The 25,824-nt window shown below is 39.2% G+C and overlaps 1 protein-coding gene across 3 annotated transcripts in view; it reads right to left on the reverse strand.

The window, feature by feature from the left end:
• Nucleotides 1-3,648: 3,648 nt before the first annotated feature.
• Nucleotides 3,649-25,824, reverse strand: part of SUDS3 (SDS3 homolog, SIN3A corepressor complex component) — a 30,252-nt gene continuing 8,076 nt past the window's right edge. For 2 of the 3 annotated variants that reach the window (XM_034791111.1, XM_034791110.1), the window contains 7 exons: nt 25,656-25,812; nt 19,346-19,441; nt 16,646-16,707; nt 15,682-15,703; nt 14,806-14,911; nt 8,655-8,739; nt 4,405-5,151 (listed from right to left, as the gene is read on the reverse strand). In XM_034791111.1, the coding sequence (XP_034647002.1) occupies nt 5,053-5,151; nt 8,655-8,739; nt 14,806-14,911; nt 15,682-15,703; nt 16,646-16,707; nt 19,346-19,441; nt 25,656-25,812 (627 nt within the window). In that variant the 3' untranslated portion in view covers nt 4,405-5,052. Of the gene's footprint in view, nt 5,152-8,654; nt 8,740-14,805; nt 14,912-15,681; nt 15,704-16,645; nt 16,708-19,345; nt 19,442-25,655; nt 25,813-25,824 lie in introns of all 3 variants that reach the window. The other variant, XM_034791112.1, reaches the window with a different exon arrangement.

Here is a 25,824-nt window from a genome sequence, read left to right on the forward strand (position 1 = left end):
TTTTGCTCCTAAACTAACCTAGGCACTAAAAATATCCCAGCCTAAGTGTTTGAGCCTGAAAATCTTGTTTCCTCTTGTATTTGACCTATTTTGTAATCGTCCCAATAACAGTTCTTTTGATGAGGAGTTTTGAAGGATCCTAAGGGAGTTAGGCAGCCAAATCCCATAGGAAGTGGGTTCGGTTGATCATGGTTAACACCCCTTCACTACAAGGAAGTTTTTGTGCTCCAATATATTTGAATGATTAAGGATTTATTGAACAATTTTAAGATGAAAACAGGTCTTTGCACAGTCCCACCCCCTTTCAAAAGGAAAGGCATTTGTTTCCCGTACATGAGTCTATAATAGACTACAGTTTAGTCTTCCTGAAGAGAGTGTTTATTTTTGGCACTGTTATAGCTGGCATCGTAATGGTTAAGAATATACCTATACCTGAAAGCCAGCACTAAAACGTGAATTGGTCAAGACTAAACTTACAAGCCTTTGTAATGGAAAATATTGTACTCTATTCATAATTGCAGCAATGTTAACCAGGTCAAATAAATAATTTTATGCTAGTATTCATAAAAAAAGTTAAATATTTCTCAAACCTGTAGCAAATGCATTTATCTATTCTAGAGCTAGCAGTTGCAGTTAATTGCATCAGTTAACAAAAAAAGCGATTAATTGCACTGTTAAACAATAGAATACCAATTGAAATTTAAATATTTTGGGATGTTTTTCTACATTTTCAAAGTGTACAGTAGCCCTTTATATTATTTTATTACAAATATTTGCACTGTAGAAATAGTATATTTCATTTCACCTCATACAAGTACTATAAGGCAATCTCTATCGTGAAAGTGCAATCTCACATGTAGATTTGTGTTATATAACTGCATTCAAAAACAAAACAATGTAAAACTTTAGAGCCTACAAGTCCACTCTGTCCTACTCCTTGTTCAGCCAATCACTAAGAAAAATAAGTTTGTTTACATTAATGGGAGATAATGCTGCCTGCTTCTTGTTTACAATGTCATCTGAAGGTGAGAACAGGCGTTCATATGGCACTGTTACAGCTGACGTTGCAAGATATTTACATGCCACATGCCTTAAAAAGATTCATATGTCCCTTTCTGCTTCAACCACCATTTCAGGGGACTTGCATCCATGCTGATGACGGGTTCTGTTAGATAACCATCCAAAGCAGTGCAGACCAACGCACGTTTATTTTCATCATCTGAGTCAGATGCCACCAGCAGAAGGTGGATTTTCCTTTTTGATGGTTCAGGTCCTGTAATTTCCATATCAGTGTGTTGTGCGTCTAGAATTTTTAGAAGCGCATGCCACACTTCATCTCAGATTTTGGAAAGCACTTCAGATTCTTAAACCTTGGGTCGAGTGCTGTAGCTATCTTAAGAAGGTACCAATGTGAAATTTCTAAACGTTTTGTCAAATCTGCAGTGAAAGTGTTCTTAAAATGAAGAACACGTGCTGGGTCATCATCCATCACATGAAATTTATGTCAGAATGCTGGTAAAACAGAGCAGGAAACATGCAATTCTCCCCACAGGAGTTCAGTCATAAATTTAATTAATGCTTTTTTTTTTTTTTTTTTTTTAAATGAGCATCATCAGCATGGAAGCACGTCCTCTGGAGTGGTAATCGAAGCATGAAGAGGCATATGAATGTTTAGCATATCTGGCATGTAAATACCTTGCAATGCCAGCTACAAAAGTGCCATGTGAATGCCTGTTCTCACTTTCAGGTGACATTGTAAATAAGTGGGCAGCATTATCTCCCATAAATGTAAACAAAAAACTTATTTTTCTTTGTGATTGGCTGAACAAGGAGTAGGACTGAGTGGACTTTCTAGGCTCTAAAGTTTTACATAATTCTACATTTGTAAGTTCAACTTTCATAATAAAGAGATTGCACTATAGTACTTGTATCAGGTGACTTGAAAAATACGATTTTTCTTTACAATACAAATATTTGTATTCAGTGTAATAATGGAAATCAAAATATTTGAAAATGTAGAAAATCATTTATTTAAATATTTTGGATTTCTATTATTGTTTAGCAGCACAATTAATCACATGATTAACTTTTGTATTCCTTGAAAGCCCTGGTCTATTCATTTATGGTTTGAACCTATAGTGGAAAGCGTCATTTTATGGAGATGTCAACTCCCATTTAAAAAGTTAAATCAAAAACCTAATGTGCCCCCTTTGGAAAGGGACAAGGAAAACTTACAAGAAAACCGTTTAGAAAAAAGTGAACTGCGCTGTATTTTTCTCCAGGGCTATTCTTCCCCCAGTCTCTACCCTCTTTATCCCAACCATAAAACATTCTGAAGTACAATCCTCTTTTAGTATTAAAAGCTTAGTACCTCCCAAGTGCAAGGTGTTTCATGAATATAAGACCAGAGACAACAAATACATGCAGACCACCATAGGACAAGTTGTTTGGAAAATAGTTTTTCCACAGGCCTTTTTTGGAGGGGGTGGGGGAGATCCAATTTGGGCAATGGCCAACATAGGCAAGAGAAGTTCTCCCATGTCATCGAAGTAAAAAAAGAAAATTGCCAAAATGTAACTAAAGGGGACATTTTCATTAGAACCTTGTAAAAAGCTCACTAGAAAAGACTGTTGCACACTGGCACTACTCCAAAGGGTCAAGCAAGCCCAAGATTGCAACAGAAGGCGAGGTTGCTGATCAAGACTGAGGTGCATGGTCAAAGCTGTGCAGTGAAGCTTATACAACCCCATATCCACATTGTGCCTGGCTCTAGATAGTATCCGATACTTCCATAAGCGTGGAATAAAAAAAACCAAAAGAAAAATCACCAAAAGTGTTTTGTGATGACTTGTGTCTATGTACACCTAGGACATCTGGTGCTAATGGACTGGCAGGACTCCTGCCCTTTGTTGACCCCAGGTCCCCAACTGCCTCCCCCAGAAACACACACACGATTCAGTAGGGAATCCTATTTACGTAAGACTGTTTTATTTATAAGAACCACGATGTTCGTGTTTTAAGGCTCAGTGACAAATCCTGTTTGGTACATCACCTTATAAAAATCTGTCTCAGAAGCAGATCATTGCATTAAGCATGCTGTTAACTGAACACAAAGAGCTTGCTGCTTTCCATCTGACTGCGTTTGCAGTGAGGATAGCACATCTTGGAGAGGTGGGCACCAGTCTTCCTCCCATTCTCACCTTGGGAAAGGTGCAGAGACTCCAAATGTAACATGACTCAATCTCACAGCCAGTATATCAGATGCTCATCTCTAAAGGCTGATCTACACTACCGTGGTAAAAATCGATCTAACTTACGCAACTTCAGTTACGTGAATAACGTAACTGAAATCGACATTGTTAGATCCACTTACCGTGGTGGATACACTGTGCTGTGTCAAGGGGAGAGCGTCTCCTGTCGGCTTCCCTTATGCTTCTTGGGGAGGTGGAGTACACACATTGATGGGAGAGTTTTCACCAGATCCACTAAAATCGACACTCCCTGCATCGACTGCAGCAGTGTCCATCTACTGGTAAGTAGAGATGCTCTAAGATTCCACCATGGACCCAAGACTCAAGTGTGTGTACACAGATTCATGACTGGGACTTGATGCCACCCAACTGTAATAAACAAAGGAATGGAGAAAGGTAATTTAAAATATTTCATTTACCCGGATATGAAAGAAATACAAACCTAATCTTGAACAAGGCGGCATTTTAAAAACAAGAATAAAGACCCATCTCCAAGTGACAGACATTGATAAAGGAGCACACTATAACTCATTGCCCAATGTTTTCGGGTGGAGATTGTTTCTCTCATATAGAAGGCAGAAATTTGACACTTTCCTATATGTTGTACAGTTCGTGTTGATGCATCAACACATTTCACGGTGGTCTCCGGCCATCAGTGCCCACTTGTGAGTCAAGTATTTTTAGAAAATAGCTACCAGGAACCCAAGTGGTTTAAACACATTTGAATGGATGCCACTATCAGTGAAATATTGTAGAATTACAGCACTTTTGAAGAGGACCCTGAAGGGACTCATCTTGGTTTCTACTAACGAAAACACCTTGAAAGAGAAACTTTATGACATTTGGGGAATTTAGGCTTCATATACGCTGTAAAGGCCTAGCAATGCAGCTTTTCATTTTGCATCAGGCCCCTGAGAGCAACAAAGATCTAATATCGTAAGTTACCCATCAACTGTTCCAGTATGACCCATTAATTAGTTGAGTCATCAATTTCAAGGAACTTATATGTACAGTACTGAAAGGTAAAATTAGCCGTGATTATACTGTGCTGTTCATATGATCTCACTGCCTCATGCAGAGTCCAGTTAATCCTTTGGTTTATACTCCTCTATGTACGGAAACGTAGCGTAGCAGTATAGACACACACTGTTGGTTCATCTGAAGGGTTTTTAATGTGAAGAGAAAGGAAACTTTGGATTCACCAAGTATGACTGTGTTTAACCAGGTTAAAATCAACTGGAACATCAGCACGTTACAGGTTTCCAGAACACTTTCCACACTTTCCTAAAAACTCCTCATTGCAGGGGCAAATCTTTCAACAGCTCATCCAGAAGAGCCGATGTCATGTTACAGAGAAAGCTAGTTGGATTAGTCTCCTCCTGCTTAGCACCCTGAGCTTTGCAGAAAAAACAGAGCTAGCTTTCAACAAGGAAAATAGCTGGGTTCCCCCCCCCCGATTCAAAACTTATGTTATGTTGTTTTCAATGTACACACACGCTTCACGGTACAAAGATATAAAGATGAGAAAATATGATGCAGAGTCTTCTTAAATATAGTCTCCTGAAATATGAAAAAAGCTCAGAGATGCTTTATGGCAAAGTCCAGAAGAAGTCCAGCGCTCCAGGGCTGTGCTTGAGTGTCACTAGAGACTTAAGGACTATGGGGATGATGTGGCCAGCCACAAACAGTCTCTCAGAAGGCCATAACAGCATCTCTGTTGCTATGGCTGGGTGGACAGACTGCTATTTCCTATAAGAGGGTTTTGTTTTTATAAAAACGAAATCAAGGAAGAGTCAGACAGTCATGCAGCTGATCGCCGGCGGATCACAAAAACCCCTCGCTGTAGCTGTCCGAGATAGATCCTCATTTTTGTGCTGTCACTGGTCTTCCTCACCCAGATCTGCATGAGAGAGAAAGAGAGCAGACGGAAACCCGCCAAGATTAGAAATATTGGAGAAAGATCTTTCAGGGATCCTTAATGTTTGCCATAAAGGTTGCTTTCTGCAGCTCTCCCCGCTTTCTTAGGAAGAATATAAAACATGGCTTTTTAAAAGCCACCTTGGTATAATGTATCCAATCACCAGCTTTATCCCCCTCTCCGTTTCCAACCCTCTATTATCAGAAAGAGTAATTGTTCCTCCTAAGCATCAAGCAGGTGAAGTTCTCTACTGCAACAGCTCATAACAGAAAGCTTGCATTTGGTTTTAGCTAATCAAGAATAAGTCTCCCTAGATCCACAGATCATAAAATTACTTGTCCTGGGATTTGCTCAGACAAGTAACTATTAGTCAAATGAAAAGCTTGCCCTGATTTTGTTCAGTGAAGCATCTCTCACGCTATTAAATTATAAGTTGTATTTGGAGATAGAAGTGCTTGCTTTTCGAACACCTACACTGAAAATTCGTACCACTGCAGATATAGAATCTATTTAAAAAGGACAACGAATTGCATCTGCAGAAATAGCCATTTGGAAAATAAAGTTTTTAAAATCAAAGTCATTGTCAAGGATTCTGGAATCCAGATCAGACGCCTTTAAAACTGAATCTGCGCAAACATCCTCCTGGTTTTATCATTTTAACTTCATTTTTTAAAAATGTTTTAAATAAGAATGAAAACTTGATAAAAAACTTAACATTGCTGCAATTATGAATAGAGTACAATATTTTCCATTACAAAGGTCTGTAAGTTTAGTCTTGACCAATTCACATTTTAGTGCTGGCTTTCAGGTATAGGTACACCTTAACCATCGACTTCCCCAAGATAACAAAGTCTTGTTTACTATATTATATTCTGCATTTGTTTTTAATTATTCCTTTCACTGGGAGACTGTCTCCAACATCTCCACTAATATTCAGCATTTAAGGGTTTTAACTTTATAACTGGTGAATTTACTTCCAAAAATTCAGCTTTTCATAGAAATGTTACCACACTTAGTTTTACTCTGGAATTGAAACGTGCTAACATTTATAAGTTCACCTTCTCTAAGCCCTTAAAGAATTCTATCTGCTCATGATTAAGAGTATATATAGACCCTAGCACACACATTTTCCCCATTACGGTTCCTTTCAGAAGTACCTTCCTTGTCTTTCCATTGTTTTCAACTGAAAACGCCAAATGGGAGGGGAAAAAAATTCTTCTAATCCAATACTGAAGCCAGCTGCCTCTGAAAGAATGCTCTTGTTCCACTTCAAGAAAATGCAAGTCTGCATTATCCTTTTGCAAGAGATTCTTTAATTTCAGCTAAAGCCTTTCATCATTTACAACATTAAGATCCTTAATGTTAATTGAAATAACCTTAATCAAATTAGCCATTTCTGTATGTGTTCTAATACATTGTTGGCATTTTGCTACAAGTTCATTTAAATAATCAACCATAGAGCCTAACGATTGCTCAAGGACTATGGCTCGTTGTTATAAAAAAAGAGCATTTCCCATATATTAATTTTATTTTATTGAGAAAATATTTTCCCTTTAATACCCATTCAGAGGTACTTTTTTGGTTCACAGAGGCCACGGAATTTAAGAAATTCTAGCTCCATTATCCGTTTTCTTGAAAAGTTAGTTTTCACATTGTTTGCCAAATGGTTTTTCTTTGCACAATTCTCCTATCGGTATTGCTTAAATACCAAGTTTGTTTTAGGTTTTGATTCAGATCAATCCTAGATGCACATGCCTCTTAACCCCCACTAACCTCATCCCAACTCTTTGTCAGCAATTCAAGTAGCATTAGCCAAATGACTTGCCCCTTTTTGGTACCTAAGTGACTCATGAACACTTGACTTAACCCCCAACATGCACTGTCCAACTCCTTTCAGTCCATTAGATTGTGGAAGGCATTAATCTCAACTCACACCTGCTAAAGACAACCATTTTTCTGAGCCAGAGGTGAAGGAATTTACTATGTCCCATGGAACCTGAAGCCAAACTCATTCAAACACCACATAAGAAACTTTGTATCTATAGCAGCCAAAGAGTAGGACATGTGAATAGGAAAGTAGGTATAGTTATTAACAGCCAGTAATTTCAAACCCAATTACCTTGATAAAACCAGGAGAACATTTAAGAAATTGCTCAACTTTGGCCCTTAATTATATCTTAAGCCAGTAGTCATTTCAAATTGGCAACTACCCACCAGCTGGCAGTCACCATGCTGCTGTACAGACAGCTGCTGTATGAGGAACCAGTGTCTGGTTTACCATCAGTGTTCATCCTGTTGCTGCAAAAACTAACTAGTTTTTGAGAAATTACTAGCCTGCTTTCTTAATGGTAGGGTGTAGTCTCAAACATCACCCCCATTTTGCTAATACCATGAGGTGTCTGTACAAGGCAAGCTCCAACATGCCAATTTCAGTCACTGACTGTCAGATGTATCCCAGAGATAAATGCTTTCCAGCAAGTGAACTTCCAGGAGATTGTGCTGCTGTTTTCTTTTAAGAGACTTAGGATCTTGATTTAATTTAATGGGCAACCTAGAGATCCTGTAACATATATAATGAGGTTAGCAATAAGGTTGAAATACCCTATCTACACCTAAACTTAGTGACGAGCCTTTTATTCATCCTCTTCTGGATCCCCAATGTTTTATGTCAAATGAGAGTAAATATTTGTTCCTGGAAAGTTTAAAGACTAGAAGTAATGGAAATTTTCAATCCACAGCCAGGGAAATACCATGCAAATATCCCTCCTGATGCCCTGCCAACTGAGTAGCTTGGGCAGAGTGGGAACACCATATCTACATGGTAAAGATATTTAAGTCTCCCACCAGGTCAATCCTTTGCCTCTCCTCAGCAGAAACAACCAGTTATGTGCAACGGTTCTGTAATGTGGATTCTTGGCCATCAAGACTGATCCAAGACCATTAATATTCATTCCACCTAGGAATGTAAGACATACTTGGCTCTGGACCCAAAGGTGAATTGAACTTCTTTACCCACTAGGAGGCTCACCTCAAACCCTAGTCAATAAACTTTTCTGCAGGCAGCAGGGAGAAAAATCAGAGGACTAGAGTATATCACAATCCAATTTTAACAGGTTGACTGTAAACCAAAAATCGTCTATGAGCAACACAGAAGAGGGATATGTAAAAATCAATTTGTTTAAAGATGTGTCAATAAGAGATCAACCCAAACTATTAAAGTTACAAATATTAAAACCCACTAACACTGCAGAGCAAGCATCACTGGCAGCACAATTATGAAAATTATGAATACAACAGTAATTCAGCTGCACCTCAGATTTAGCTTCTGAAATACCACATCTTTCCCCAAAGGAAGAGGCTGCTACTCTCCCAAGCAATTTGCATTGTGATGAGTTTTTAAGCCCAATTGACATACGCCAGTTTGCTTGTCTGCACTGACCCTTGTCATTGTCTCATTCTGACCAAAACTTAAAGAAGCCCATTACCTCGTTGGCTCCTACAGAGCTGATCACACAGCTGATCTTAGTGTTCTCTTTTGACTCCAGGTAAATAGCCTGGCTCTTGTGGTACCTGCAAAAAGCAACGCATGAATCTGTTAACTGCCCAGGAGATCGCATCTACTGCTTGTGAAGATTTAGAAAGTCATGAGTAGCTTGATTTATGAACCACACAGATTCTATATGCATGAGGATTCTCGCTTCTCAGCATATTCACATCATTACATAGCTAAGGATTTAAACCCATTTCTCTCCCCACCACCTGCACCCAAACATTACAAACACACTAAGCTGCATACTGCAGATTTCCCCACCCCACTCAAATAGACAATTATTGACAACTCCCCATAATTAAAGGTTTTAATAGGATTTCTTACTTACATAAAAAATGTGTAACACCAAAAGTTGACAATATTTACTCTCAGGGCAGAGTGCTTTTTTTCCTGCAACTGATTTGTTTCCATCTTTCAATAGCTACAGAGTATTAAAACAAACACTGCAAACCTCTCCCTCTTCTTGCCCCCACTACCTTGACTAAGCAACAAGGGTGACTTGCAACATCGCTGAGCTCCTGAGACTTGCCAGTGAATCTATGTGTTAAACCACCTCACTAGGTCCTACAGACTGATTCATTGCTGACTGCTAGCACGCCAAGCCCTCAGCTTCATTGCCTATATGTTCAGGATAGCACTCGGTTCCATGCTCAATCCCCTACCCCCATCACTTAACGTTTTTCTCAAAAAACTTACACAGGAAATAAAAAGTAGGAGGCATAAAACTGGTGTAGCAAACTGGCAAATAGAGATTAGACCTAGGCCAGGTCTACACTACCCCCCTAATTCGAACTAAGGTACGCAACTTCAGCTACGTGAATAACGTAGCTGAAGTTCGAAGTACCTTAGTTCGAATTAGTTCGAACTTACCTTGGTCCACACGCGGCAGGCAGGCTCCCCCGTCGACTCCGCGGTACTCCTCTCGGCGAGCTGGAGTACCGCAGTCGACGGCGAGCACTTCCGGGTTCGACTTATCGCGTCCAGACTAGACGCGATAAGTCGAACCCAGAAGTTCGATTTCCAGCTGTCGAACTAGCGGGTAAGTGTAGCCAAGGCCCTAGTGGCAAGCAGAAGGCTGCAGTGGCCTAGGAGGTATAGCCATATGAAAGGGGTCAAACAGGGCCAGGAGAACCAGGGATGCAAGAGATGCTTAGGTCCAGAGGTTTAGAAGAGGGTTGATAGGGATGGATATGGAAGGGACAGAGGGAGGAAGAGGGTAGAAGACACCAGAACAGGGAGCTTTGTCCATGCTGCAAGTGGGTACAATTTCAAGTTAAACATGGGTAAAAGCCTCTCCCCTCCCCATTTCATAATACCCCTTATTTCAAGCTCTTCCCTTAACTTTCACCTTCCCCACCCAAGAACATGCAAAGGAATTAAGGAAGGTAGGCCCCATACATTAGGCCTGTCTGTCAGAGCTACTGTCCTGGAAACTTGATACTCTAATCCCATTTAAACTTGATGCTAGAAAAAATACAGGGAAATTGCTAAACAAACAGCTTGAACTTGGAGTTTGGAAATGCATTTGGAGCAGTCTTATCAATGCAGTTAATAAAAAGTCAGGCAACACATCAATATTAATCCAAGCCAACCCTAATTCACATGGCTTCTCCTCCAACTGTCATGATACAGACATCTCAGTACGCGTAATTCCTCAAAAATCAAAACAGACCTCAGATTCCTGCTGATAGAAAAAACTAGGGACATTAAAAAAATAAAATCCATACCAACCTCCATCACATGCTTTACCATCCAAACATAACACCCAAACACTCATCACCTCCTCAGTGTTAGAAATAACACATGATCACCCATTATGCACATACCTAGTTCTGCAACATCACACTTCCACAACTTTAATTCCAACCTTAGCAAGATTAAGCCAGAGCTTAATTCCAGAGTTTAATCTTGCTAAGGTTGGAATTAAAGTTGTGGAAGTGTGATGTCGCAGAACTAGGTATGTGCATAATGGGTGATCATGTGTTAGAAATAACACCGAGGAGGTGATGAGTGTTTGGGTGTTATGTTTGGATGGTAAAGCATGTGATGGAGGTTGGTATGGATTTTATTTTTTAGTTAGTGCATTGATTAAAAAAAAAAAGTCACTTGGACAATCTAACAAAGATAAGTTTGTAAGTTCCCTCTTCCCACACAGTCTGCCAGTCACTGCCATAAAACAAATACTCGCTTGCCCTACAGGCATTGAGCAGACAAGAGACACACTTTGAGGGGACTGAACTCTTGGAAAAAAGTGGACTGTTTTAGAAAGTCGGGAAGAAAATTACATTTATTGAAGTCTAATATTTGATTTCTCATGCCACCCAAAGTTGTCAATAAGAGACAATGTTTGTATTATAAATAGGAAGCCACAGGATCCCACATGACATGTGCTGTATCCAGCTTGTACAAGTTTCTTTGCTTATATAACGTGAGATAAAATATGGTCTTATCTTATTTTGTCCAAGGCATATGCCAAAGGATAATGCAGTGCTTTCAAGTGCTTGGTTTCAAAGCTTTAATGTTAGCTTTCTGCATGTAACACACTTAAGGATTCTTCTTGTTAATGCTGTAGTTAAAGTATGCTTGGTCTCTATTATCCCATAAGCAGGAATCACCTACAAATAATCCATTTCAGTATAATTAAGTGAACAATTTAGCCAGGAGTACAGAGATGCTCTACAGTTACTGAAGCATAGTTCTATTCCCACCTCTGCCCCTATTATGACATGCCTGACATTTAGATCAGGAGTCTGAGCTGCAGAATCACTGCAGTTATTTCCCCAGCAACTATTCAGTATGCAGCTTCCTGCACGCTGACTGGCTGATAGCCATTAGAGTCTGATAATTTGCATAATCTCTACTGTTATTTCCACAATAGCCATACCATAAAATATGAAAACCTCCAACAATTAGTTCTATGATCTGTTCTGATTGGCTCCCATACTCAGCATTTTCAGGTTTGCCAGCAATGAAGATTATAGTCTCAGCTTTATGCCCTTCAGATGAGAAAAAAAATGCATGCCAAAGCGTATTTAACAGCTAAAACCAGAAGATGTTGGGTTAACAAAACAAAGACAGGGAAATTAATTGTTTTTAAAATGTTAAACAACTCAGACCTCTATCTCCGTTTTCAGGGCGGGACTTCATCTGGTTCTCTGGTAACTTAATAGTAACCATGAGACTTGGTCAATGAACTGTGTTTATTCAGCACAGTTACCTTGTCAACCGGAAGCATTCTCAAGTTATTACAACCCAGACCTGACTGCCTGCTTGAAAACACAGTGCTAAGGTATGAATAACCCTCACTATCAGGTTGTAGTAACCAGGAGTTACAATCTGACAGCTCTTCATTGTCTATATGAAGTGAGTTGGGGTCTTAGTATAATTAATGTACACACTTCCATATTGCAAAGAATAACACCCTTATTGCCAAGATAACAGTGGGACTGGAGAATGACCTACCTTTTCATTAATGAAGGCTGTCACTCACTGGCACAGACCCATAACGATGGGTACTATAGAAAACCGTAAGCTAGGCAGTCAGCAGAACTAATGGAGTAGCAGGGTGGCAAGGGGAAACAGGCACTACCTCTGCCTGTTTGTTGATGAAGAGGACTTTGTCGCTCAAAGTGGTCAGACAGCCATTGAAAACAAAGGATAAAAATAGAAGGGGAAAGGTGGACTAGGACAGAATTTACCTAGGAATTTTTTAAGCTGGCTTCTAGGAGAGAGAGAGAGAGAAAATAGCTCTAATGGGTGAACTCTTACTTTCTATTAGTTAAATAAACTGCCATAAAAGCTAGCACACACTGAGGCTGGCTGAAACTTCATCTTCTGCTAGGTAATGTTTAACTCAAACTCTGAAGCGTCTCAGCTTTTTCTTGTGAGGAAGTTTTTCCAATAAGACAAAGCGACTCCTGTATGATGGACAATTGGAATACAAACCAAAGCCTCAGATGCACACTGGACTTCAGACTGGTGGCCAATAATGGAAGCCTCTCCCATTCCCTGCTATGAAATTCTCAATTATACTGTGCACATCTAAAGTTAAAATTAGAGAAGAAAAAAAGTGGTTTTGCTGCAGGCAAGTGTTTTAGGCATTGGGGCAAAATGGCTGAGGAAAAAAAATAGACTAATTCCATATCCAGCTGGGATTCCTATCATTAAGTCTCCATTTTGTGAAAGAAGTTTGCCAAATGTAGCTACAAAAACCTCAGGTAGTCCATTTCTAGCCTTAAACATTAACTATTTTGAGAGAATTGTCCTTTATATCTCCTGTCACAAGGAATAAAAAGTAGTCACTCCTGAGCTGTCAGAGTTAATTATTTTTAGTGCATGCTAGCAGCTTCAGGTTTAATATGCACTTCAAAAAAAGTTACCCTCCCACTACCATGAGCTACTTTGTTATTTTAAAATATCAGCTACTTTGCAGAGGCATTATTACGATCAATCAAAATGTGAGCGGAATTATTCTAGCAAAAATGTAAAATAAAGCAGTACAAGACCCAAGGAAAGGCAATGACTACAATCCTTGACAATGAAACCCTATGACAATGGAATGTGGTGAGAAAAATATTTATGCTACAATACCATATGTCCTAACCACATATGATTTAGAGAGTCCTTTCATGCTTTTATGAAGCTCATCTGGGGTCCAACTGTGTATTCCTTAGTTTGAATTGGATGGAAATTTTGTTTTTTTGAATTTGATGGGAGATGCAAGAGCACCCTGTTGTTTCTAAGCGGGAGGACATAAGCCTTTTACAGATGTGTCTATGTGCTTGAAATTCTAGGGAGTGGAGTTTAATCACTATAGTTTATCCTGGTTTCAGAAAGAGCAGGGAAGGATAGTAGTTTTAAACAAAAAACGTAATACCCTTGTGAAAAGACTCAGTCTGTTGAATCCTAGTTTAAGCCTCATACAAGTTCAAGCTCCTTTCTATTGCTAAACCACCATTATACACACACCAAACCTTTAGTGAAATTTGACTACCAGAGGGTTGGTAACAGGAAAATTGCTTTAACAAACTCAGCAAAATCGCTGCTGTGCTAGGTTACGAACTTCTAGTTATAGCCTTCTGCTTAATAGCTAAAAAAGAACAGGTCATAAATCTGATGAGAAAATGACCTACCTTCTAGGTGCCCATGTTGAGTAGAACTCATATCACATGCCACCCATTCAGTGAGAAGGTTACAGCAACTTCCCTTGGTTTTCGGAGCTATCATTACACCAAACTAATCTACAACACACGGCTCAACAGTCAAAGTAATACATATATTATAAGTCATGTAAATTGCTTGCTATTTTTAAAGGACTAGATTGCGTCCTTGATTGCTCACTCTTGCATATTTCATAGGATTAAGCTTAAAAAGGAAAGACCCAGTGAAATAAGTTCTCTGTACAAAATGAACATCTTCCTTGATGCATTGTGAGGCTTCAGTAGCTATATGCCCATAAAAATTACAGAGATAAATCTGATCATCATTTCTGAAGTTGGTTCTTGTGTGGGGGTTTGATCTTTAAAGGTTATTTGGTTTTAGTTATTAGAAACATTTTTCATTCTACTCTGCTGGTTCATAATCTTTTACGACATTCTGCCACCTTGTGGCATAACATTCTAATGAACCATAAAGCTGAATTAAGAACTTCCAATATTGTAAAGAGCTGCTGCATCAACGCCAGCACATTTGGGTAATAGCGTAATGGATTTGTAATTGTATGCACATCACCATTAAATGCAGGATTACTACCTTTTCTACTGTTACTTTTAATAAAAAGGCTTCCTCAGTGTTCTAGCACAAAATAGGGCCCCAATGACAGCAGCTTACATAGCCATAAATACCCTTCCACTAAAGTCAGAGGGAAGCAAACTAGTTCTCAGAGTTCTGTCAACATTCCTGCAGTAAAGAGCTATAACCACTTCTAATTCACTCAGAGCACCACAAGTAGTAAGCGGCTAGCTCCTGCTCAGAAACGCATTTTGCCTCTAAAATGTGTTTTCCAAAGGAAGTTCTCTTTGCATTCTTTTGTCTCTACAGAGCTCAGACTAACAGCAGCAGCCGCCACATATTCCAGCTAAACCTACCATCTTTTATCATAGTAGAGTTTGCCGTCTTCAATCCGAGCCTCAAACCGCTGTGCTGGAGACTCCGCAGGTGTGGCTGGTAGGTGTTCTGGAGACGAAGGAGACACTGGAACAGAAATAAGTTGTATATATAGACTAGCATGTGCACATCAGCATATATACATACATACAACAGGAAAACTGACTATAGGTATAAGTCTTTGCTTCAGAGGTGTTAATGCAATTTCACTGACTAAAGAGGTGTGGTATGAACAGAGGAACTCTAATTTACTTTCGCTTTGACATAAATTCCTTCAGTTTGGGCAAGTCATTTCCCCTCTGTGCTGGTCTCTTTTCACCCAAAAGGGCTGTTGCAAGGCTTCTCTCAAAGAGCTTGAAAAGCAATAGCGTTACAAGTAGCAGACAGACAGACTGGCCCTTGAATTAGCTTCTAACTGACTGGTTATAGCTCTAAACCCAAAGAAAAACTGAACTAAAGCCAGCTACAAATACCAAAGAAATAGCCAGACCCCTCTGGTGAATTGTGTAGCATAAGTGGCCCCACCCACGCGAGAAAACTGGGCGAGCCATCTCAATACACTGTGTAGTGAAGATGAAAAACCTCTTACAAAAGCATTTTGATTGATTCTTGAATCCTACATTTAAACAGACACCGGCACCATCATATTTCACTATTCATACTGTTCGTGTGATATATATATAAAAAAAGTAAGATGGCAGTTTTGAAGCAGTAGAACTGCCAGTAATTCTCACTGGATGACTAACCACAGAGACTAAAAAGTTCCAATTTAAAGACTGCTACAAGGCTCCAACAAGATTCATGTATGCCTGAGAGAACATGATTTGTACCCAATGTTAATATCATCATGCACTTACCTGGTCTCTTGGGTGATTTAAGCTACCAGAAAAGAGAGGAATAAAGCAATTTTAGACATTTGAAATGCAACTTGTGGTATCATAAAAAAGCATTAGTCTGAAAAAGGAATTGTGACAAATGAAAATCAAGTTTCAAAAATAATTGGAATGTAAAACTGTAAGTAAAGTTTAGTTATAAACTAGAATCCAGAACATTAAACAAGGCTTGACACGGAACATCAGTATCATGAGACAAAATCTGGAAAATGAAGTTCTCCTCTAACTTCGAGTAATTCACCAAAATAAACACACCAAAACCAAACTCCATCTCACACCCTCCCCTCATCTTCAGAGTGTTCTGATCAGGCTTGGAGTAAACCATTCTAAAATAGGCCTCATTGATGAGAGAACTGAAAACTCACTCCATCATCTTGCATAGCTTTAACAAGCCCATATGGGGACCCTGATGGAGATCTGGCAAAACAGATAACAGGTCTGGAAGAGACAAACCTTTTCTATACAGAGGTACACCTTCCCACCTCACCCAGCCAGCATCCGATGACATGAAACAAAGCTGAGATGCATTACAGAGAAAGAGGGAAACACATGACCTCTGTTTTAAGAGGTGACAGGAGTTTGTATCAGTGTCTGTAAATCCAAATGGAGGAAAAACGCTTCTGATTCCTCCTACTTTATTAGAATCAGATATACTGTGTTTTGTGCAAATAGTACAAATATATACCATTTCATTAAAATTAATTCTAACCTGTTGGAATGGGATGTGAGGGGGAAGGAACCACCATCTTGATAAGCCTGGGTATGTTAGGCAGTGGAGTACAGACTAGAAAGCCTACTCTGGATGGGATATCTACGTAAGTGACAATTTCCCAATATTATGAAAAGGAGCAACTGATTAGCCAGATATGGAGATAATTCTCAGCATTGAAAAGGAGGCTAAGTTTCTCTAGATCAAGCTATTACCTACCTTATTCAGTGTCCTCAGATCCTCCATTATCTGTTCATCTGTCAGCAGATAATTTAACTGGGGTATTCAGAATTAAGGTACATGTAACCAAGACACTTTTGACAAGCAAAGGTAGAAACCAAACACCCCCATGGTCTCCCTCTCACTTGACCAGAACTCTACAAGAAAGTCACCTAAAGCTACAATATTCAAAGAGTCCTACCAAAGAAAAATCTATTTATTACACAGCCATCTTCAGGGCTTCATGTAGACTGTAACCAACTGACAGCTCTGGTGCAAAAATTGTTCTAGAACATTAGACACACAGGGTGGGTGAATTGGCCAGCTTCAGTTGGTGAGAGAGACCAGCTTTTGAGCTTACACAGAGCTCTTCATGTCTGGGAACTTTCTCTGGGTGCAAGTTTCCCAGACTTGAAGAAGAGCCCTGTGTAAGCTCGAAAATTTGCCTCTCTCACACTAACAGAGGTTTGTCCAGTAAAAAAATATTACTTACCCATGTTCTCTCTCTAGCATCTCTCTAGCATCCTGGACTGACAGGGCTACAACCCTGCATACATTCTAGGATATATAATTTTAACCAAATTCATCAATAAAAAAATGCTTAAAAAAACTTGACATTTACGCTGTGAAGGCATAACTGGTAACATTTTCACCATCTTTTCTAACCTGCACTGTATGAGAAGAATACTAGCTAGTACTTGATCTGCAAGAAGATCCCATTGTCACCTCACATTTCGTGAAGAGCGGAGTTCAGTGTTCTGTCCATCCGCAGAATGAGGGGACAATGGAAACACACTGCAGCCCACACACTGGTGTGAGCAGAGGCCTGGAAAATATGAATCTCCAATGCATCTTGGGTCAAAACAAAGTCAAACTGATGGGAAGATAAAAAGGAGTACCATCAACCTGAAAGCTAGTCAATTATTAAATACAATTAGAAGCATTTTAGAGCATTACATGCACTCCAAGTTTCCAGTGCCAGTTTTTCTGGGTTTACAATCACATTTTCCCCTTTCTTTTCTAATGTATTGCGTGTGTGGGTTTTTTTTTTTTTTTAAATAAACCACCACAAAACAGGGGAAACTGATATGAGAAATAAAACTGATTCTACAAAAAAAAAAAAAAAAAGCCTAAATACAGTCTGTGTAACCAAAAAAAAAAAAGTGAAGAAACAGGAAAAAATTCCCTGGTTTTTCCAGCTATGATCTTGTGTGTTACTTCTAACACTTACAAGTAAAAACACTCAGACAGAAGTGTCAATTTTTAAACTGAATTGTCCCTTCAAAAAGGAGGAAGAAAAAAACAACTGTTTTTACAACAACTTAAGAACAGGGGGCTTCACTTCCAGGATGTGGGTTTTGATAGATGCTTGCTGCACGCCTGCGTTAGTGCAGCAGCATCCAGGACCCAGTGGAAAAAAAACAGACTTTGACCTTTCTGTGTACAACTAGCATGAACCCTTCCCCAGTGAGGAAGGCAGTCACTGCTTAACTTAGGCAAGGTGTGGAACCCAAGCTGGCAGCCAGTTTTATAGAGGAGAGAGGGATTTCCACAGCAGCAGGGATAAATATTAAGTCTGTGGCAGATTTCCCTGAATGATGGCAAATAAGGAATGCGATTTTTTTTTTTTTAATATAAAGGAAATATCTAGCAGGAGCTGTTCAAACAAGGCAGGAGACCCCTACAGTTATATTCAATTAGAACTACAAGTTGAGGGTATAGCACAAGCACGCAGAAATCATGAGTCACTCCCAAAAGTCATAATATCAGTTTAAATAATAAGCTTGGGGTTCTTTTTATTTGCCTTCTGAAAAATAGATGTGCCTGGCTTACTTTCCAGTTAAACGTAAGGTACAAAAAAGTAGTCATGGCTGCAGGGGAACCACGCAAACTTACATAGGCTATGGTACCAGCCCATTAAATCTGACCTCTGAAGGGAATAAAGATTATGTATTTTCCCCTCTTATGTTGTATGAAGGCATGAAAGATTTTTCTCCAATTTTAGTTATAATAGCAAGTCTTGCATTCCTTATTTTTGCTACACATCTCCTTAGATGACCAGAGATGTGGAATGGCAGTTCTCGGATGTCAAATGAAGGGGAAGAACAGTTGAATTTCCTCTCAACTATTGTCAGTTATTTGAGTTAAAGCCCCTTTCTCCCATCTTAAACCACATCCTGTCTATGGGATTAATTACTTTAAGGCTATGAGCTGGGGGTAAGATTCCCAACTCCCGTACATAAGACCTAGGGCGTTAAAGATAGTAGCGTAACCGCAGTAGGACAGGGAGCAAGTATGTCCGTGTGAGAAGGGAAACTCACCCCAAATGTAGACCTACTCTAATGGCATGTGATGGATTTTTTTAAAACAAATCCACTTCAGAAATTCACAACCCAATCTTTATTGGCAAGACCCAAAGGAGTCAAGCCACCATGCTCAAAAACTGGGCTTAAGAACTGGTTTTTGTTATAGTCTTCTGTTAAGTGAACTTAAAATACTGAGTTTACTTACTCCAACACTGGTTAGACATGACTGATTACGCTGCCGAAGGTCTTAGACTGACAGATTAAATCAGGTTTCTAAACCTTATTTATAATTTTCTTTCCTGTGTGCTGCAATATTGATGTACTGTGTCATACCCTATGTGCAATAATCTAGACTCATAAAATAGCACTTGACTGATTGTATAAAAAAGGATATCAGGGGCAGGTTTTCTCCTTTTATCCGGGATCGGAACAGGGTCATTTGGCCTCCTTCTCAATTTCCTCGTCATGATCGGTTTCACTTCCATGGAATCTGCAGAATAATGAAGTTGGACAGCTGATAAGACCACGGAACGTTTTGAAGAATGACAGGGAGATGAGAAAGGCAGCAAGATTTGACACAAGGCACAAGCAGCAGCATCTTTCTTCCTTCACATAGAGAACTGGATTTTTCAACATTAGTTACCAGCACTGGCAAACGCTGAAACTGGTGACAGTGAATTTAAAAAAAAAAAAAAAAACCCACAAAGTTCTTGATTACTGAGCTAAATACAGCATTATCGATGTCATGGTACAGCTATGCCACCTCCACATGATACAACCATATTTTCAGGATTTTACAGCTATTACAGAAATATGCTACTTTAAAGTCTTAGCACATATATACATTTTGGAGATTTTAATATAAAGCATCTGTTTGTCCAGATTTAATTGGAATTTTTAAAGGGTTTGGTTTACAAATATTTTTGCACTAACAACAAAGCCTGGTAGATGTGTTTAAAAAAAAAAGTTTGCAAGCCATCAGCCTCAAATATAGACAAGTCACTTTGCCTATAACAATTTTTACCACTAAGGTATATTGGAGATGTAAAGAGAAGTAGTACATGAGAGGCTGCTCTAATGTAGCTTTTTAGTGCCTCAACTCTACTGACTGAGCCAAATTTCTACTGAATTCGTCTTAAATTCACAGAACGCATTTAATCCCAGAGGATCACAGACTATACACAAAGTTTGCTTCATCTACCGCAACCACCTCTTGAGTGAGTCATAGCAGCAGTTTAACAGCACACAGCAATGGAACAGAACCATTTTAGCACAAAAAATTGGGGTGGGGGTGAGGGAGGGGAATCGAACTGAAACTGCAAGGAGAATTTTAGGTAGCCGAGTAACTACCTGAGCTGAGATTTGGCTAGGAGTCCATGACTATTCTTAATTGATCTGTTGAATCCAGACGACCCCCCAAAGAAGCCATTTTATAAAGATGCCCCAAGTCAGAACAAAGGAGAATGTAGTAGAGAAATAAACTTCCCTCCTGAGAAACGCTATATTGCTGATGACAGACCCTACACCTGCCTCCTGCTGAAGGATTTTAAGAGCAGTTTGTTTGGCCAATTAATGGCGGATGTTGAAGGTTTCTAAATGGTAACTCAGCCAGTTCTCTTTGGCTGGAAAATGGTACTCAATTCCAAATTAGTAACAAAGGTTGCAGTCAGCAAAGCAGCAAGAACAGAAAAACCCTCAGCATACCAAGGTGGAAGTGAGGCTCCTTTTCATTCCCAACCTGCACAAAAAAATTGACACAAGTATTTTGTACTGAGTGAGATCTCTCACCATCCACAAAATACACCGTGCAGCACACACAAAAAGCAGACTACTCCACATTCAGTGCTCTCTGGTGTATCTAAAAACAGTCTCTAAAAAGGGAATCAAATTACACAGCCCATAAGCGTATAAAGGTGAAATTAACAGGCTAAACTTCAGCCCAAGGACAGACATATTCAAACAGGAGAAGAGTCCGTACTATTACCTCTGAAATAGCAGCTCAATAAAAACTAAGTGAAAGTGACAGCCCACCAGCTTTTATTCTTAAATCAACTACTACTCAAACTAATGAGTATGTCAGCATATTATCTGATAGCAAAATACACAAAATAAAATGGAAAGGGTTTGGAAAAGTCAAGTTATAACATGAACAAAATCTCTCAAACGCTAAACGAAAGAATTAGACGTGTCGGATAAGTACTAAGCAGTTTTCAACAGAGGATAAGGTTTTCAAAACCAACTAGAGGATTAAACCACTGTTTCTATTAACATTCATGAGAACTGTGGCGCAGAAACCCCTAGTGATCTCTGAAGAGCTCGGCCAAGTTGCCTAACAGTAGTACTTAAGATTTCAAATAATGAGCAACAAACTCTGGGATGGGACAGGAGCATGGTACGGTACCAAACCGCTCACTCCAAGTTTTCACCACATGCAAACGTCGACAAGTCATATGTAGGCAGATGAATTGGACAGATGTTCATGCAGATCCAGTTACCATTGCTGTTACAAAGACACTCCTGTTGGAGCCCTGTGCTCAACCACATCACAGAAAGAAAAAGAAAAAAACAAAAAAAACAAAAAAAACCAACTTCCTTGGTCTACTTAGGCTTGTGAACCTAAAAGTGAAAAGTTTGTGCTACTATGGAGAAATGTATCGAGACACGTAAACCCATGTTCTAAAGGACATGCAGTCCATGCGGCCTGCCTTCATATGTCCTTTGGACATATGGTTTTGCACTGCATAACTTGGGTGTCAAATACAATCATCAAGAGAGCACATAGACGGGAAGACAATGTGAAAAATGTAAAAGTTGGCTTTAGAGAGAGGAGCTCAACAGTAAGTTTTCTGTACATGTTCTTAAGCAATTAACTCAACTGTTTTTCAGATACAGAGCTCTTTCAATATACTGAGAATTTAGGCAGATCTTTAAATATGTCTACAGCTATATTCAGCTTAGAGCTTGGCTGTCCATCTCTGAAAGCCAGGCTACCTCAAGATGCTAACTCTTAGAGCAGTTATGCATGTTCAAAACAGGGATCAAACCTCCCATCATCTCAAATCAGTGAGGGTCACCACACTGCACATGAAGGAAACCAATATTGTGATAAAAGCTAAAAATACAAAGTGACATTCACTGACGAGTTGATGGCAAAAGGAAATCATGACAAAGCTGAATTTAGTGAGTATTAACACTAAAAGTTAAAAAGGACACTGATTATATGAATCTAAAAGCATGAGAACGTTACTACATTGTGTGGGATCCATTCAGTTCTTTAATTACGACCAACTTATCCAAGGCCTTCAGGAAAAGGTTGGAAGCAGTTATTGAAGCGGATATGTAGCCAGATCAAGCAAAGTCCTTTTAAAAAACACTGGTTCAGCTCAATAGTTGACTGATTTTGGATCTGTACAACTTAAATGGAGACAAGGCAAGGATGTCCCCTCAAGTTTTAATGTTCAAGTTGGGTGGTTAAGATGCTATTACTTTGTAATTGCATGTACCAAATGGAATCGGTTGTATTGTTTTTCCCCAGTTGAAGGCCTATATAATTTTACTAGTACATTTCTCCAGGCCCACCTGAACTGTGCATCATTAATTTGCTCCCTTAGATTTATTTTGCCTTCAGATTCTGTATGGTCTACATTTTGGGTGTTGTATTGCTCTAGTTGTGAATTTTGCAAGTGAATTCTGAACTTGTATATTTGTATATCTGAACCTAAGCAGCATCTTGAATTAATATCCAATGCGGTCATGTTTCTCAGCTTGAGATGTGGTTTCTCTCAAATTAAAATAAGATATATGCACTGTAGGTGGTATCCAAGATGAAAGAGTATCCCTTGATAAAGTTAGCTCATTCCCACATACCAGATTTAAAAGTACAGAAGTAGTCTTCCTGAATTTATATTTGGCTATGGGAGTTTTCTTCTCTACAATACAATGTGGCTCGACATTATACCAGGAAAACAATTAATGAAATCTTCCAGTTAACGGTAACACTCATGTGCATGGGCCCTTTTACCAGATGAGCTAGAAAAGGAGCTTCCCTCTAGCTAAGTCAATATCCTTTCTAACCGAGTCACTCCCTATATGGTACAGCTAGACCATTCACCAAGCTAACTCAAATAGGAGAGGAAGGGAACCCTTAGCACACAAAGCAGACACTGCACGGAAATTAATGAATTTCTACACAGTATAAGCAGCAAAAGTGTAATCCTTCAGTAAACAATTTTAAAATGCATTATGGTCTAAAGGCTTCTTCCATATTAACCAAAAATCTGGATAAAAAGATCCAAAGTAAGATACCATGAGACACAAAGTGCTCTTCGGGCCAGTGTTAGATTGAGCAGGTTACACAAAGCCATCAGCACTCAGATCTATCCATGGAGACTTCATTTCTTAGTCCTAAACAACAATAAAATTGTAAGTCTGTGCAGAAACTCTGCAGGGAAGTCTGTAAATGACACCTTTTAACACAATATTGTCTTAGACTTTCCATAAGGTGAGGGAGTTGTTCTTTATTAGAAAAGCAAGATCAGACCATTGGTACAATATCATAGCACCATCTGTGAACTAGGCTAATTATCCTTCTACCTACTTTCATTTGTGTCAGTTATTGCCTTGGCAATGCTTTCTGCATCAAGGATACCAATTGGTTTCAGGAAAAAAATCTGTCCACTTAATACCCATTTTCCCGAGTCTGAACACAAATGAAATTTTCCCCATATCTATTTTACTGACTTCATATGGCCTTTTTCAACCTTTATTGTTTGCCTCTTTAGCATCTGTTACTAAAGAACTCAGAACCCAGTTTAAATCCTGGCATGACTGGTTAGAGCAACAATGTGGCACATCTCAACAGTTTAACTGTCAGATTTCAGGTACTGAAGTAGTCCCTTCCCTGCAGATGGAATGGGAGGTCGTGGGATGACATTTCCCAGTGGCCTAATGAAAAAAAAAACCATGAACATCTGGTGTGTGTTCTCTAGAAGAGTTCAGTAACAAAGATGGTTATAAAGCATTAGCGCCAATTGTCACCATACTACAGGCAAATGATGAGCGAATCTACAGGGATACACATGTCTTTACTAGGTTTACAGATAAGTAGCCATTATTCCAGATCAAACACATTTTAAACATGCAAAAAAGTCACTTAAGACCTATAGCTTAAAGCTGTGCTGCTGTTAAAGTTGAAAAGCCAACCATGGGGACTCACTCTTTAGACAAAGTGTGAATTAATGTCCATCATTCCATGGTTCCAAAGGAATCCTACAAAAATCAACCAGACAGTTTTCCTCTTTCTAGATGTTGAAGCCCTAGGGTGTTAATTTTTTGCATCTATAAACACTAAGTTAAAAGGAGTAACCTTCCCTCTCTTATACCTGGGTCCCATTTATTTCTGGTTAAACTTGATCATTTAAAGTACCTATTAAAGTTTCTTCTCTAGGTACTGAGCCTTTCAACAACTTGCCTTTTTTCCTGTACAAGCCGGCTGGCTGCTGATACTACTGCTGAAGTTACGTTACTGGCTGAGTCACACGGGTCCTGCTTGAGGCAGTTGAGTGCTATGGTAATATAAATATTCTAATAAGGAAATTGCAGTCTGCTCATATACACCCCATAAGCAGAAAGTCTGTCAAATCAAATCATTTGCAACAAAATTTCTCATCTGTCCTTTACACTAATAAAAGGGAGGAGCCTCAGGAAGGGATAAATGGATGCTGTGGCACATTCTGGGCAAAAAGATTTTCTACCAAACTGGAGTTTAAGTTTACAGGGGGGGCGGAAATTGTTACCCTTTTTGAGCATTACACCACACTACTGATTGCATGTGTGTAAACAGTCACCCCTTTTCTCCATACGTCTCAAACTCAGTCCCAGTCTCTGGCTCCAGTTCCAATATAGAAATAAAACTGAAGATTTACATGCTCCTTTTAGAGAGGGTGATCACTTGAATTCCATAGTCAAGAAAGAATTCTGACAACGCAGCTACATAAGTGCTGCATTGCCCCAAAACAACCACCCCACCCCCCCATTTACCCTAGATACAGAAATTGACACAGAAGAGATGCAGAACCATAGGGGCTCTGGTCACTCTTTTATCTTAATAGTTTTGGTCATTCTAGTAGACCAAATGCTACAAAGAACTGTAATTCTCTCCTAAGTATCCAGATTTTTTTTTTTTTTATTTTCAGTTAAGTCTACCTAAAACAACTGAAGGTTCCCTTAAGATCAAGTTACAAGGTAACCAAACCGTGGAATGGTAGTGTAGCAACAGTGGTGTAACCCCACACATCAAATTTTGCAACTTGTTCTGCTAATCAAGAACAAAGTCAATGCAATTCTAGAGAAATCCTGAAACATTCAAATAATTCTACAAAATTCTAAAAAAGCCCTCAAATTTAACTATATTGATCCATTAGTTTGAGCACTCTGAAAAGCGCTTAGCAGTATTTCTCAAACCTGTGTACTGGTGACCCCTTTCACATAGCAAGCCATTGAGTGTGACCCCCTTATAAATATATAAAAAAGTGTTTTTAGTTTAACACCATTATAAATGCTGGAGGCAAAGCGGCATTTGGGGCGGATGTTGACAGCTCACGACCCCCCATGTAATAACCTCATGACCCTCTGATGAGTCCTGACCCCCAGTGCTTAGGTCTCATTTTTGGAGAGAGAAGAGACAGATGCCCATCTTGTTTTACCTCCTGTTAGCTCCATGGTTAGCTTTTCATTCTCAATCATCTTCTTCTTCTCTTCTAATTCAGCAATCAGATTTTCCTTCAACTCAATTTTCTTGTCTTCGAACTCCTTCACGGCTGCCTTCTTCTCTTTGATATAATTTCTCTCCACCTGCTCTGTCTAATGCAAGCC

The sequence above is a fragment of the Trachemys scripta genome, chromosome 15 (assembly GCF_013100865.1).
Source record: "Trachemys scripta elegans isolate TJP31775 chromosome 15, CAS_Tse_1.0, whole genome shotgun sequence".
Classification (NCBI taxonomy): Eukaryota; Metazoa; Chordata; order Testudines; family Emydidae; genus Trachemys; species Trachemys scripta.